Here is a 14,980-nt window from a genome sequence, read left to right as displayed (position 1 = left end):
ATTAGAGAAATAGACGACAGCCTTGGGCATGGCTACCCTTAAGATGAGCATGGAATCACTTGTTAGTTATTCTGCAGGTATTATGCCAAGGAAGCTCTGGTAAATAAAACTCATTATCACAGCTCTACTTGATTTTTGGAGAACTCTCTTAAAATGAACAATTATTCAATGCCCATCAGGGCTGTGATACCTTTCACACGTCTTTGGAGGATATTTTTCATTACTGAGCATCTTGTCCCCCACACCCCGCAGGTCTTTCCGAGGATAAGACTCTGCACGGGGGCTGGAAATGTCAAGCGCATCTCACTCCCTGCCCTCAAGGAACTTAGACTAGCTCCGCGGATGCCTGTGGGAAGAGAGAGCTTGTGAGGTCATAATCGCTTTCATCTCATTCTTGTGCAGAAGGGTCTACACATCTTCTCCATGGGAGCATTGAAAGCATAAGCAGCAAAAACAATGAGTAACATTGGCATTGTACGCACTTTCAAGTGGTGAAATGTCAAATGGCAGATTTCACCCGTTTCTAAGAAGAGCAGACAGTAAGGGGATGGCTCTTTGAATATTTTTTCTTTCAAATGTTGCCCTAAGAAAGCCCAGTGTGATGGAGGAGCCCCGGGGTGGGGTGGGAACTTCCTGGGCTGTAAAATGAGCGGACTGAAGATCTCCACGCTTCCTCCGGCTCAGAAAGTCCACAGAGCTCCTGGAGATAAAGCCATGGAACTTTCTATACTTCATGTTTATTATTACAGCTGACCTAACCTGCCAAGAACCATTATAAATTGTTATGTCGATAAACTTTATTTTTTCATAGTTTAATTTTTTCCAGTTAAATGGAAACTGTTTTCATATCACTAATATTTACTAGTATAAATATAGGTAGTATCTAAGAACACATAAACTTAAAGGACCATCATAATAACTGTACTGAAGCTCTCATTTATTCATTACCCAGTTTGTGAACAGGTAAGCATCCTATAGCTCTCTTCACATTTTTGAACAAGGGCACAGAATTTGAAAAGTTTAAATTCTAGTTTGTGACTTGTTTATAAGTCACATTATATCCAAAAGGACATTACTAGTATACCCAGGATATTATATCCAAACGCTAAAATGAGTTTTTTGGCATTACGTGGCGGTTCCTATTTTGGATGCTATGCCGTCTTACCTCCATTAACTTGAACTGAGAATTACCAGTACTGCACATAGTCCATTCATTTCGATTAAAATCATTTCATAAAAAAATCATTTCATAGTGTTAATATTTCATCTTTATTTATGACTACATGGCAACATATAAAAATGTATATATATGAATCAGTAAAATCATATTTACCTACGGGAGAGAGTTTACATATTATTTTCCAAATTTCAAATTAATATTGGGGCAGCATTATTGTGCCAGTTAAGCACCAGTGTACCCAGTATAACTGACCTCCTTAGTCAGAGCTAGTGGAACACTGGGAGATTTTTCTGGTTTTTAAGCTGTTCACCTCTATCCCAAATCTAAATTCTGGCACCCCTATCTAAAACCTCAACAACACAACTCACCTTAGCAAAGAGAAAAATTAACCTTCAAAGACACACACAAAAAAACCCACCCCCAAACCCCACACATTTCTAGAGTGAGTCTATTTTTCTTTTTACAAAATCACAGCCCTTTATTTTCCACGAGCTTTTATTAGAGTGTCAGCATGACCGGGTCAAGAATGTTCCTGCAGGAGAACGCAGAGAATCCAGTGCACGGTTTGCGGGGCCTCATCCTCGGGGTCAGCTCCCGGGGCCTCCTCCCGGCGGCCAGGTCCAGAGCTGGGCCGGGGGCGTCTTGGGGGGCAGGGGGTGCGTCTGCTCGGTAGGCAGAGGGGACCCCGAAAGGCAGTTCTGAGCCCCATTTCCGGGCTGTTAGCACCCGGGTGCCTCTGCCTGGACAAGGCCGATGCTGAGTGTGGTTGGGGACCCCGGCCGGCCCCCCAGCCCGCAGCAGGGGGAGAGGAACAGACAAAAGCAGGGCCCTGCCCTCGCCCTCCCCCAGTTCAAGTCCACTTCGCCCGCAGGGCTTGAAGACACTGAACCAGCGGTTCTCAACCTTCCTGATGCGGCGACCCTTTAATACGGTTCCGCGTGTTGTGGGGACCCCCAACCATAACATTATTTCCGTTGCTACTTCCTAACTCTAACGTTGCTACTGTTATGAGCCGTCATGTAAATATCTGATATGCAGGATGTGTCTTCACTGTTACAAATTGAACATAATGAAAGCATAGCGATGAATCACAAAAACAATATGTAATTATAGATGTGTTCTCCGATGGTCTTAGGCGACCCCTGTGAAAGGGTCGTTCTACCCCCAAAGGGGTCGCGACCCACAGGTTGAGAACCGCTGTACTAAACCAAATGGTCAGCGTGTAACAACTGCCCATTTGCGTTGCACAAATCAAAACTAAAAAAAGAAAAAAACCCCACACATTTTAATAAGGCATTTGAAACCAATAGCTGGACGGGGCGAATCTAAGATGGCAGGCGGAGGATGCGAGCTGTGAAATTGACACGCTGCGGGCGGAAGGCGTTCGGGCAAAAGCGGGCTCCGGAGCCGGTAGGGCAGAGACGGTCCGAGCGTCGCCACCAGAGAACTAGCGGGGCCCACGCGAGCCGCGGGGGCCGGCCTCGGCCAGAGGCGGTTGGCGCTTCCTCCCTCTGCTCAGGACCGACCGGCCACGCACTGCGCGGGACCGCCGCGCGGGGGGGCGGGGCGTCGGGCGCGCGGGGGGCGGGGCGTCGGGCGCGCGGGGGGCGGGGCGTCGGGCGCGCGCCTGTCCTGCGCGCAGACCCGCCCGGCGCGGGGGGGCGGGGCCGCTATATTACGTGCGCGGCGCCGCGGCGAGAGGACGTTGCGTGCTCGCTCGCGCCAGGCGAGTCTCGGCGTCTCCCTCGCGAACTCCGTGAAAGGAATTGGCGCCGTTCGACACCAGGCGGGTCCGCTCTGCAGCAGGAACCCACGTCCAGCCGCAGCCGCCGCCGCCACCACCCGCGCCGAGGAGCAGCCGCCGCCAGTGCCGAGGAGGAGCGAGTCTGAGCAGCGCCAGCGTGAACGGGGCCCTCACCATGAGTTCCTCGCCTGTGAATGTAAAGAAGCTGAAGGTCTCGGAGCTGAAGGAGGAGCTCAAGAAGCGGCGCCTCTCCGACAAGGGCCTCAAGGCCGACCTCATGGAGCGGCTCCAGGCCGCGCTGGACAGCGAGGAGGCCGGCGGCCGCCCCGCCATGGAGCCCGGGAACGGCAGCCTCGACCTGGGCGGGGACTCCGCCGGGCGCTCGGGAGCAGGCCTCGAACAGGAGGCCGCGGCCGGCGGCGACGAGGAGGAGGAGGAGGAGGAAGAGGAGGAGGGGATCGCCGCCCTGGATGGCGAACAGATGGAGATCGGGGAGGAGAACGGCGCCGCGGGGGCGGCCGACGCGGGCCCGATGGAGGAGGAGGAGGCCGCCTCGGAGGACGAGAACGGCGACGACCAGGGCTTCCAGGAGGGGGAGGATGAGCTCGGCGACGAGGAGGAAGGCGCGGGCGACGAGAACGGGCACGGGGAGCAGCAGGCCCAACCGCCGGCGACGCCGCAGCAACAGCCCCAGCAGCAGCGCGGGGCCGCCAAGGAGGCCGCGGGCAAGAGCAGCGGCCCCACCTCGCTGTTCGCGGTCACGGTGGCGCCGCCCGGGGCCAGCCAGGGCCCGCAGCAGTCGGGAGGTGAGCGGGCGGGCGGCGGGTGGGGGCTGCGTTGTAACGTCGCGCGGCGGGAGGCCCGCGCGGGGGGGGGGAGGCTCGGGCGGGGGCGGGGGGGCCGCGGGGAATCCCGGATTAGCCGGGAGGCCTAGGGATCGGTGTGTGCGACGGGGGTGGCAGCGCCTCCATTATGTGGCTCGAGAGGCGGGGGAGCTGCAGCTGCCGCTGGCGGGCGGGGGTGGTGCCCCGTCGGCCGGCGGTGGCGGCGCCGCCGCGCTGCGTGCGCGCGGTGCGGGCACATGTCCCGGGGGGAGGGGAGCGTCCCGAGGGCCCGGGTTGGGCGCGCTTTGGCGGCGCTGGGCCGCGGTATTGTGCGCGGAGCGTGGGGGCTCGGCGTGACGTCACTTCCGGCGGGAGGGGCGCGCGGGGCGGAAAGCGAGTACAATGCGGCCGCGGGGCGCGCGGGCCGGGCGGGGGAGGGGCGGCGGGGCGGGCGCGTCCCCTCCCGCGGCCGGAGCGCTCTTTCGGGTGCACGTGGGCTCGGCCTGTGCGGCGCTGGTTTTCGTTAGGGTTCTCGAACCTTCGAACGGCCTGCCTTGGTCTGTGATGTCTCTCGACTGCGTCACTCACTCCAGGCCAGTTTCGAGCGGATGGTGGTTAGCTTCGCGTTGGATTCGTGGATTAAAGACGCTTACAACCAGGAACAAGGAAATGCCGGGCTGTTTTGTTGAGCCTCAAAACCCACGGGCTGTGTGTGTGGCCCTGGGGCTCGGCCTCCTGAATTCGGGGTGTTGTGTGTTGTAGGCGACGGCAAAAGCGAGCAGAAAGGCGGAGACAAAAAGCGAGGAGTGAAGCGCCCGCGGGAAGACCACGGCCGCGGCTACTTTGAGTACATTGAGGAGAACAAGTACAGCAGGTAGGGGACCCCGCCCGGCCGGCCCGCCGCCCGCCCCCCCCCCCCGTGTCGTCGGGGGAAGGCTGTACCGGAGGCCCCGTTGTCTTTCAGGGCCAAGTCTCCGCAGCCGCCCGTGGAGGAGGAAGACGAGCACTTCGATGACACGGTGGTTTGTCTTGACACTTGTAAGTGAAGCTGCGGCGCCCCCTCCTCCCCCAGTTCTCAGATGTGGTTTCGGTTTGAAATGCTAGGAAAGTTAGCAGTACATTGAGCTTAAGTGCAGAAAATGTAACGGGGACGTGGAAACAGGTTTCCAAAGGCAGGAAGATGATTTGTCCGGTCGCTTAAATATTTGGTATAATATCAGCTGTATTGATAATTACACAGGCTCTAGCAATTTGGTAATACTTTTTTATTACTTGAAAGTTCTTTGTAGGAATGTAAAGTTAATGCCAACTTTTGACTCGCTAACTAATGGAAACTTGTAAGGCTTCCTCAATAAAGTAATTTCATCTTTTTTGGACTCACCTTAAGTGAGCTATTTGGATTAGTTACATATTTATTAATGGCTTTTCCCGTTAGCACCCAAGTGTATTCCCTATTCTAAAAGATTGTAATATTACTTTCTCAATAACTGCTCTTTTGTTCTCAATTCCAGTTCAGTAGCTGCTGCTTTAACATAAGTTGATTTCTTCCAAAGACCTGGGGCAGCAGCAGTGGCCTATCACTGGGCCACTAGCTCTCTTCACCAGCGAATGGTATCAATGGCAGCGCTGTAAATACTGCTCCTTTACCCAGTTGGGTTGCAGTTGAGTAGGAGGAAGTATTAGTATTGCAAACCTCTCAATGGCCATGGCTGTTAGAGTTGTAAATTTTACTTATGAAGAGATTTGTTGATTTATTTGATCAGTTCTTATCAGTTCTTTCAGTGATAGAACAAAGGGTAGAAATAATTGCTTGAAAAATAAGAGGTAAGGTGTCAATCTGCCCTGTAGAGCCTGGGGAGTTGAAGCGTAGATTCTAGTGTTTTTGGATACAGATTGTTTTGTTATTCAGATGTCAGTGTGTTAATACAAAACCCTTGATTTCTTGTTGAGTATCCTTTACAGGTAGTTAAGATAGTGGAGTCTTTTAAAAGAAAACTACATGGAAAAGTAGTCAGATGAATGTTTTTTAAATTCGGTTTCTTAAATATAAAGTATTAGATATTGGCAAGATAAATGAAGCAATAATTCAAGAAGGTAACACTACTATTATAAAGTAGACAGACTTGTAACTGGTCACCTAGGAATATCAATTTGTTAAGTGCAATGTTGGGTTCATTCTATCAATGATGGTTGGGAATTTTAAGAGCAAAGCTAACGTAAGGGGAATTTCAAACTACGTAGATTTAATTTTTTCTCACCAATAAAAACTTTTTAAGGAAACAGCTTTCTAACTTCAGCTCTCCCTCAGAAGTGCATGTTAATAAGCCACTGACCCATAGGTAGTGAGCTAGGTTAAAGACATTCTGGATTTGGATCATCCCGGAAGTGGGTAGCCCCCATTGTTGTTGAACAGGCAAGCACAAGGAAAGGAGACCTAAAGGGCTATAATAGCTACAGCATTAGGCAACTGGGTTTGTATTTGTAGATTGAGGCTGCCTTCACAAGTTTTAGAAAAGAATTTAGGATCTAGAGTCCCTGGTGTTTTAAAAATAGAAAGTACAGGATCAGCAGCTCATACAATACTTGGTCATGGCCTTCTGTCAGTTCTATTGTGGCACTGGTAAATTCTACCTGGTTCTGGCATGCTTCACTTTGATTTCCTGCTATCCTCTACTGCTTGCCTCTAAATCAAGGTAAAGAGCAGAGCAGGTATGTATTAATGTCACATTGTCTTATTTTATATACTTAAAATACACATTAAACCTTGGTGTTTCTTAGTTTTATAGGTAGTTTACACTTCAGTACATAATTTGGCAAGTGACTTGGTGGGAGTGGGGCTTAAAATTGAAAATTTAGCAGCATGTAAAAGTTTCCTATGTAGCATCTAGACATATGTGCATAAATTTAATAACCAAGTTTTGTCTACATAGCAAATATGTTTACATTTGATGTGAAAAGAAATAATATGGTATTGATATAATTACAGATAATTGTGATCTGCATTTTAAAATATCAAGAGATCGCCTCAGTGCGTCTTCCCTTACTATGGAGAGTTTTGCTTTTCTTTGGGCTGGAGGAAGGGCTTCTTACGGCGTGTCAAAAGGCAAAGTCTGCTTTGAAATGAAGGTAAATAGAATTGGTGTTTTGTTTATCTTTGGAAAGTTTCTATGAATTAGAAGAGGGATAGGAACCTTTTGTAATAGTTGAACATGTTGGACCTGAATTTGGTACACAGCCGGCCCCTTTATTATTAAAATGCACTCTTTTTAATCAGGCACTTGAAAAGACCAACCAAGGGTTTAAAAATAATTAGACTCTTGATTTTGTTCCAGAGAAAAAATGTTAAATACGTGCTTTAATTGTTGTAGATTGAATATTGAGAATATGTAATTTTTAAGCATTAACTGTTCTTTTAAATGTGATTCAACCAAGTACTTAAATCTTTTCAAGTTATAAGCCCTTATCAATTTAAGTTCTTGAGTGGGTGACTGTATTAGCAGCCAGAGCAGTTATCCCATGGAATGAAATAAGCCAGGTTTCAAGGGTTTATCTATCTTTTGGCTGATAGTTAAATCATTTATGATTTGACTTTCAGGTTACAGAGAAGATCCCAGTAAGGCATTTATATACAAAAGATATTGACATCCATGAAGTTCGGATTGGCTGGTCTCTAACCACCAGTGGAATGCTACTTGGTAAAGTTTCTATTTGAGTCCTGTGTACTCAGTGTTTAGGGTCTGATTTTAGTAGTTAGATTAGAAGGCATTCCAAATATTTTGCTTGTTTTTGTCTAATTCTGTTAATATTTTAAATTAGATAACATTAGCATGTACTAGGCATAGGCTAAATTTTAGTTTTTGTTCTTTTATGACCAATAATATTTAAGATAGAATGTTACCCACGTTATGCAATTCCTAAACTAGTTCTATAACCCATTTAACTCTACATCTAGTATAAAGTCAGTGTATGTAAAAGAATATTTAGTATATGCTCATTTTTTTTAAGACCTTACATCAGGAATACTAAAATATGTGGGCATTAAGCTGCTTTGAAAAAAATCAGCTTCATGGTAGTTTATTATTATTTTTAGGAGAAGAAGAATTTTCTTATGGGTATTCTCTAAAAGGAATAAAAACATGCAACTGTGAGACTGAAGATTATGGAGAGAAGTTTGATGAAAATGATGTGATTACATGTTTCGCTGTAAGTCATAGCCAATTTTTTGTGTGTAAATGGCAAGTTATATGCTGGGAATTTTTTTTTTTTTAAAAGCTGTGTTAATATCAACATTCACTACTAACTGATAAAAAGTACTTAGCATCAAGTCGACCTGAAAATGTAGTCTTATCTTCTAAGGCAGTATTGTTTCTGCTTTTGGATATAGATTGAACCTGAATAGTATTTCCATAGGATAACCGTCACTCATTTGAAAGTTAAAGTTTCTTAGTTTTACAGGAAGCAGATTAAAACTTAATTCTCTCCCCCGCCCCCCATTAACAGAACTTTGAAAGTGATGAAGTAGAACTCTCCTATGCAAAGAATGGACAAGACCTTGGTGTTGCCTTCAAAATCAGTAAGGAAATTCTTGCTGATCGGCCACTCTTCCCACATGTTCTCTGCCACAACTGTGCAGTTGAATTCAATTTTGGTCAGAAGGAAAAGCCATATTTTCCCATACCTGAAGACTATACTTTGATCCAGAATGTCCCCCTGGAGGACCGAGTTAGAGGTCCAAAGGGACCTGAAGAGAAGAAAGATTGTGAAGTAAGTGACCTTTTTAGAAAGCATTTGAGCACTGCTTTTGTTTGGGCAAAAATGACATTTAGAAGAGTTAGGTGATTGGTGTTTTTCATTTACTTTATGCCATTCCTGGAATTTTTCTCTAAGTAGCTATCTTCTCTCTTTATGTGGAGTGTTAAACTTTCCACAAATTACTTTGTTACAGTGCTATGAAAATTCAGATACTTAAAGTGGGTTTTGTGCATTAAAATATATTTTAAATTTATTAGGTGGCTTCTGATGATTAGACAGTGAAATAACATTTCTTCCCATTGTAGGTGGTTATGATGATCGGCTTGCCAGGAGCTGGGAAAACTACCTGGGTTACTAAACATGCAGCAGAAAATCCTGGTAAATACAACATTCTTGGAACAAATACCATAATGGATAAAATGATGGTAAGTAGAATGTCTAGTGCATGATCTCCGCATTTTAAAAAGACCTGAAGGTATTCTAAGTAATCCTTCTGCCTACTGTCCTTATCCATTTTGTGATAGTATTTGAGAGAGGGGAGTTTGGAGAAAGTGAAATTGGCTACTTAATGTGGGCTCTATCTGTAAGGTAAACTGCTTTCCAAATTCTGGCTTCATTGTCTTTACCATCCAACAGCTACAAAGATGAATAGCATGGGGTCTTAGTACATGCTGGTGACCCTTTTTATTATAGCAATAGTGGGAAAAGGCAATTATTTAAATTTTTAAAATGTTGCCTGTTTTCCATATGTAGGAAAGATTTAAGCTGATGCTTAGCTTAAGATTCTCAAGCTCAAAGGAAACTTCTCACTTTTAAAAACAGGTAGCAGGCTTTAAGAAGCAAATGGCAGATACGGGAAAACTGAACACACTGTTGCAGAGAGCTCCACAGTGTCTTGGAAAGTTTATTGAGATTGCTGCTCGTAAGAAGCGAAATTTTATTCTGGATCAGGTAAGCTCTGTAGCTTTGAAGTTGAGAAAAGTAACTGAAAATTGGGTTTGTGTAGAATTAATAAACAACTTTTTGTTTTTAAGACAAATGTGTCTGCTGCTGCCCAGAGGAGAAAAATGTGCCTGTTCGCGGGCTTCCAGCGGAAAGCTGTTGTCGTTTGCCCAAAGGATGAAGACTATAAGCAGAGAACACAGAAGAAAGCAGAAGTAGAGGGCAAAGACCTACCAGAACATGCAGTTCTTAAAATGAAAGGCATGGAATTTTATTCTATTGTCACACTCAATCTCTTTCTGTGATTTATGTCTGTAAACTTAAATAGTTTCTTCTAGAAATACTGTTCCTGGAGTTACATTAACTCTTTGTAAATGAGAATGTTTGGCTTATTTCTACTGTTAGGAAAATGTGTTAGTAAACCAGGAAGTTACTGTAGTGTGTGTTGAAAAACTTTAAGCCATTCAAGAATTGGAGATTTAAGGATTGTGTGATTGTGAATGTGTGTTAATCTGACTTTATTCCTTGTAGGAAACTTTACACTGCCAGAGGTAGCTGAGTGCTTTGATGAGATAACCTATGTGGAACTTCAGAAGGAGGAGGCCCAAAAACTTTTGAAGCAATATAAGGAAGAGAGCAAAAAGGCTCTTCACCCCGAAAAGAAACAGAAGAGCAATAAAAATAAGAGTGGCAAGAACCAGTTTAACAGAGGTGGTGGCCACAGAGGCCGTGGCGGATTCAATATGCGTGGTGGAAATTTCAGAGGAGGAGGCAAGTGAACATTCAGTATTCTCTTTATTTGATTGGAAATTGAAACAAGTGAAAATCTTCTAATTTGGGTCTACATGTTATTTAGCTGAATTTAACGTAGGAAATTTGATCCTCATTGATCATAGCTCCTCTAGTTTAAAGTTTTAATGTGATTTGGTAGGATACACATCTAGGTTATGTCAGTGGTTAAACATTACCTTCACCTTTAAACATTTATTTTTCCCCTAAAATAAATGCAATGGTCCAGAAGAACCCTAAGTCATATGTGTAAAGGAGGCGCAACACACTGTAATCTAAAATACCTCTTGTTTTTTAGCTCCTGGGAATCGTGGTGGATACAATAGGAGGGGCAACATGCCACAGAGAGGTGGCGGCGGAGGCGGAAGCGGTGGGATTGGCTATCCGTACCCACGTGGCCCTGTTTTTAGCAGCCGAGGTGGCTATTCAAACAGAGGAGGGAACTACAACAGAGGTGGAATGCCCAACAGAGGGAACTACAACCAGGTAATGATTTATGATCCTGATGCACTGATCCCTAAGTATCTGTATAAATTAGTCTAAAAAGAGTAAGCTTGTGTTGCATAGCCTCTGTGAGAGTTGTGGGAACACAGTGTAAATGCATTGACATCAGGAAAATTAGTGACGGCAGTAAAATGAGTCCACTTAATTAAATTTGATTTTCAGGTACACTAATTAGCAGCTATCCCATTTCTGTGCTGTGCTCCCTCATCCTTCCCATGTACAAACCTAAGACGTGGTTGTGCTCTGAGTTCTTAAAGATTTTTCTTTCTTTTTTTTCCATTTTAGAATTTCAGAGGACGAGGAAACAATCGAGGCTATAAAAATCAATCTCAGGGCTACAACCAGTGGCAGCAGGGTGTAAGTAATTTCTTATGTGCTTAGTACATTAAGTTGTATTTTTTCATAAGAATCATTCTTCAAAAAGATCTTATCCAGGGATTGAAGTGTTTGTAAGTGTTACAGGGCAAGGAGTGAATTGTGTTGCAGTCGTAGCCATAATCTTATCTTTTGAAGGTAAAATAGGTTGATGTTTGATGTAACTTAATATTTTTTTAATTAGTATTTAATATATATGGTTCTTTTTTAATACTAGCTTTAATTGTATAAACTAACCAAGTCCTGATGTGTTTCCTTTTGTAATGTGTTTATTGATGATGATAATGGAATATTAATACTAACTGAATGTGGTTTGATAGAAATCAGAGGTATGACAGGTATAAATTTGTTTCCAGCAATTACTCTGAATTAGATTCATTGTCATTTCCTAAAAGCAGTTTGAGTGGCTTATTGATGTTTTTTCTTTAAAAAAAAATTTTCTCTTACAGCAATTCTGGGGTCAGAAGCCATGGAGTCAGCATTATCACCAAGGATATTATTGAATACCCAAATAAAACGAACTGATACATATTTCTCCAAAACCTTCACAAGAAGTCGACTGTTTTCTTTAGTAGGCTAACTTTTTAAACATTCCACAAGAGGAAGTGCCTGCGGGTTCCTTTTTTAGAAGCTTTGTGGGTTGATTTTTTTTCTTTTCTTTTTGTACATTTTTAATTGCAGTTTTAAAGTGAATCGTAAGAGAACCTCAGCATTGTGCACGATAAGAGAATGTGTCAGTATTTCAGGGTTCTACATTTTATCTGTAAAATGTGACTTTTTTTTTATCACAACAAAAGTAAAATGTTGCTTTGTACCTGGTGTCTTTTATTAAGAATTTACTCCCCCCATTTCTCAGAGATAACAGTCGGGAGTCATTGTCACAATATAATAGAAATGTTAGCAACCAGATTCATGTAAGGACCAAGTGGTCCTCATGAATTGCATAAGACTCTGTACTGCTCATATTACACTCCATCCTCTCTGTAGTTTGCTGAGTAGTGGAGGGGGTATGCTAAACAGTAGTTTCTGGCAATAACTGGGAAGGCTTTTTCTTTTTAAATAACATTGGAATTGGCATAATTGAATGAAGATAAAACTTGGAACCGAGATAGAGAAGATGGAGTGTATGTAGAAGGGCTGTTAAAAATGTAAAACTTGGTTGTATTATTTGTGGAGGCTCAAACTTGTGAAGGTTAAATACCATAATTTTCCATTTGTTCTGCATTTTGATTCTGAAAAGAAAGCTGGCTTTGCCCATTTCTTATTAAAAAAACTTGTTGTAAATCCAGTTGTCTAATGGGATCTATATGAAGTTAGCTATGTCTGTATGCCCTTCTCCCACAAAATACTGTATAACTAGTGTGCTTGTAGTAGTTAACTCCACCATCTTTGTAAGCTAATGCAATTGTGAGTCACCCATTTATATCTTAATTTTTAATCATGTCAGTTCTTGAATGGGTATCTCCTTAGCCTGCTGATTTCTTTTTTCTTTCTAAAGAAAGTGGGTGGAGAAATTAATTTAGACGTTTGTTTGCAATAAAAAGAATTCATTTTACTCTCGTTTTGGGATTCTCGCCATCAAGGTTCAAAATCCCTTTTTAAAACTCCCAAGAGGAGAAAACCTAAGTGCGTGCTCTCTGGACAGCTTATTCTTTACTCTGTACTTGGAACATTTAGGTTTTAAAAACTTAAATGTATATTGACAATTGATCTGAATTGTGAAGTAAGTTGAATTCTTCCCTTCCCCTCCCCCATAGATGACTTAACATTAAATGAGGGGAAAAGGTAATGGCTGGGAGAAGTTAACACTCAGTTTATCATCTTACAAAATGCTAATGGCTGTCCTCAACTGATATTTTATATGCATATGTAATACATGAAACTCTGGGAACAGATGCTTTTAGAAGCCATCATGCAAGCCAGTCATTGATTTCACTACTACACAACACTGCTAACTTAACTGTAGCTATGTGATAACAGTAGATCCCCTAACTGTAATTTTATTGGGTTTGCACAGAACACTTAATCTTCTAAAGGACCCTCACTAATGTGAAGTGAGGAATCAGGAGTCAAACTGTAGAACTAAAGCTTCAGCCTAGCGTTTTGTTGGTATTTTAGGTTGCTTCTGGTAAGTTTAGGTTTGTCTATATTTGATTGCTTAGATTTGTTTTAGCTGTTTCAAACCAGATTTTTAACTAAAACTACTAGGATATTTTTTTTCTACAAGCTGAGCTGGAGTTGAGTTTTAGATGTTGGTGTAGGTAGCTTCAGTTGATAAATTTGTGGAACAGGGCTAATGTTACAATCACCATAAGAATACTTAACAAGCACAAGGTAGTGTCTCAAGGGCTTTTGTCTTTTCAGCAATTAGCCTGCTGCTGGCAGTCACTAGCATGAGCTACTTTGCAGTATATATTACTAGGATTGCATAGACTTAATTTAAACCCAGGGGGCCAAATTCAAACTTCGTTGCTAATAAGTGTTTAGGTACTCTAAATATCTAGGTGCCTTTAAAAAAATCTTAAATATACCTTATAGTTAAATATTGCTTACTAAGAATTCCATATTCTAATAATTGCAGTGGAAGAGTAATGGCCAAATGACAGACACTATTTGATAGACTTAAGGAGTCTCAAGATCAGAATTAATAGTAATGTCTATGGTTATATTAAAAGAAATAATCTTAGAAAGTATATAAAAAATTCAGAACAGGGAGAGCACTAAATTGCAAGCAAAAGGGAGGAAAATGCCAAGTTTAGCAGAGTAAGATCTGTGAATGAGAAACTTGGCTTATTCACTCCTCCCCTTACCTACCTCTCCTGGCAAGCAAAACAAACAAGAGGTACAGTACTGAACAAATGTCCCAACTGTACCCAGGGAACACTCACCTGTGAGATTGCTGTTGGGGTGCTTTTCACTAGAAAGTTACGCAGATGCTGAGTCAAGAGTTAGATCAGATTGATCAACTACCGTAGGATTAAAACCATTAACAAAGAGGTTAATCAAGAGAAAAAATTGCAAGATAGAAATGAAGTAATGTGAACTGACATGCCTTAGTTCTCTGTTGCTGGTAGGTTACATCTTGTTACAGGATCTAGCCTTTGATGGAGGCTCTGACTCTGACCTAGAAGGCTGAGACCAGCTTCTGACAGACAGACAGACAGACAGACAGGTGAACTCTTAAGATGGCAGTAAGAAGCCATAATAAACCCACAAAAACAATAAGCGCTCATTTGCCTACGGTACATCCTGTCTGAAAATGAGAAATATGAAACTAGAGGTTCTAAGCACTAGCAACAAGGTATTTAAAGCATCTTTTAAAGACATTTTTCTTAGAAAAAGTACTTAGAAGTTTTCCAGGAGAGGTAATAGTATGTTTTTCACCTACCTGGGGAGCTTACATTCATGAACAGTCTATTCTGTATTTAATATTTGCCTCAGTTGTGGGAATTAAATGTAAATTGGCTTTTGATCCTAGGATCATTTTTATAATAGGTCCCATTGCACAAATGAAAAAGATGAAATATTTTAGCAGTTTTTAGGTAGTGACATCTCAGATAAAGGTCTGATGGTCAGTTTACAGGAGTACATTGGATGTTTGTAAAAAGCCAAACCAGATCCAGATTATACTAAAGTATACATTTCCATCCTTTAAAGTTAGTTTCTCATGCACATCTTAAAAACAACATAAATTTCCATAATTTCCTTCACATAACTATAGAATGTCTCTTTGAAAAAAATGGATGGAACTTCTCTACTGTCCAACCCTCCAGAATAGTCCTCAAATATTCTGGGAAGATGAACACGATATTCTCAAGCCATTTTATCCCTAAAATTCTTGAAATGCTTTGAGTCTGACTCGTTATTTCT

At 42.9% G+C, this 14,980-nt stretch overlaps 1 protein-coding gene across 1 annotated transcript; it reads left to right on the top strand.

Moving 5' to 3' along the window:
- The first annotated feature begins 2,879 nt into the window (after positions 1 to 2,879).
- On the top strand, positions 2,880 to 12,665 carry HNRNPU (heterogeneous nuclear ribonucleoprotein U). Its single transcript, XM_036354906.1, has 14 exons — positions 2,880 to 3,730; positions 4,511 to 4,622; positions 4,713 to 4,786; positions 6,735 to 6,874; positions 7,344 to 7,443; positions 7,839 to 7,951; positions 8,249 to 8,512; positions 8,806 to 8,925; positions 9,323 to 9,451; positions 9,535 to 9,703; positions 9,974 to 10,213; positions 10,530 to 10,717; positions 11,021 to 11,092; positions 11,560 to 12,665. Exons 1-14 carry the CDS (start codon positions 3,100 to 3,102, stop codon positions 11,611 to 11,613), a joined length of 2,406 nt encoding a protein of 801 aa, XP_036210799.1. The 5' UTR covers positions 2,880 to 3,099; the 3' UTR covers positions 11,614 to 12,665.
- Positions 12,666 to 14,980: the final 2,315 nt, after the last annotated feature.

Source organism: Myotis myotis, unplaced genomic scaffold (assembly GCF_014108235.1).
Source record: "Myotis myotis isolate mMyoMyo1 unplaced genomic scaffold, mMyoMyo1.p scaffold_m19_p_21, whole genome shotgun sequence".
Taxonomy (NCBI): Eukaryota; Metazoa; Chordata; class Mammalia; order Chiroptera; family Vespertilionidae; genus Myotis; species Myotis myotis.
Note: the sequence above shows the minus strand (reverse complement) of the source record. Positions and strands in the feature narration are given on the sequence as shown.

What these genes read in the sequence shown, in the direction of transcription:
- HNRNPU (XM_036354906.1), top strand. Translation starts at nt 3,100, where the DNA reads ATGAGTTCCTCGCCTGTGAATGTAAAGAAGCTGAAGGTCTCGGAGCTG. An exon ending in GGTGGTTTGTCTTGACACTT is followed by an intron (nt 4,787 to 6,734) that starts GTAAGTGAAGCT and finishes ATATAATTACAG; the next exon opens with ATAATTGTGATCTGCATTTT. An exon ending in CCATAATGGATAAAATGATG is followed by an intron (nt 8,926 to 9,322) that starts GTAAGTAGAATG and finishes TTTTAAAAACAG; the next exon opens with GTAGCAGGCTTTAAGAAGCA.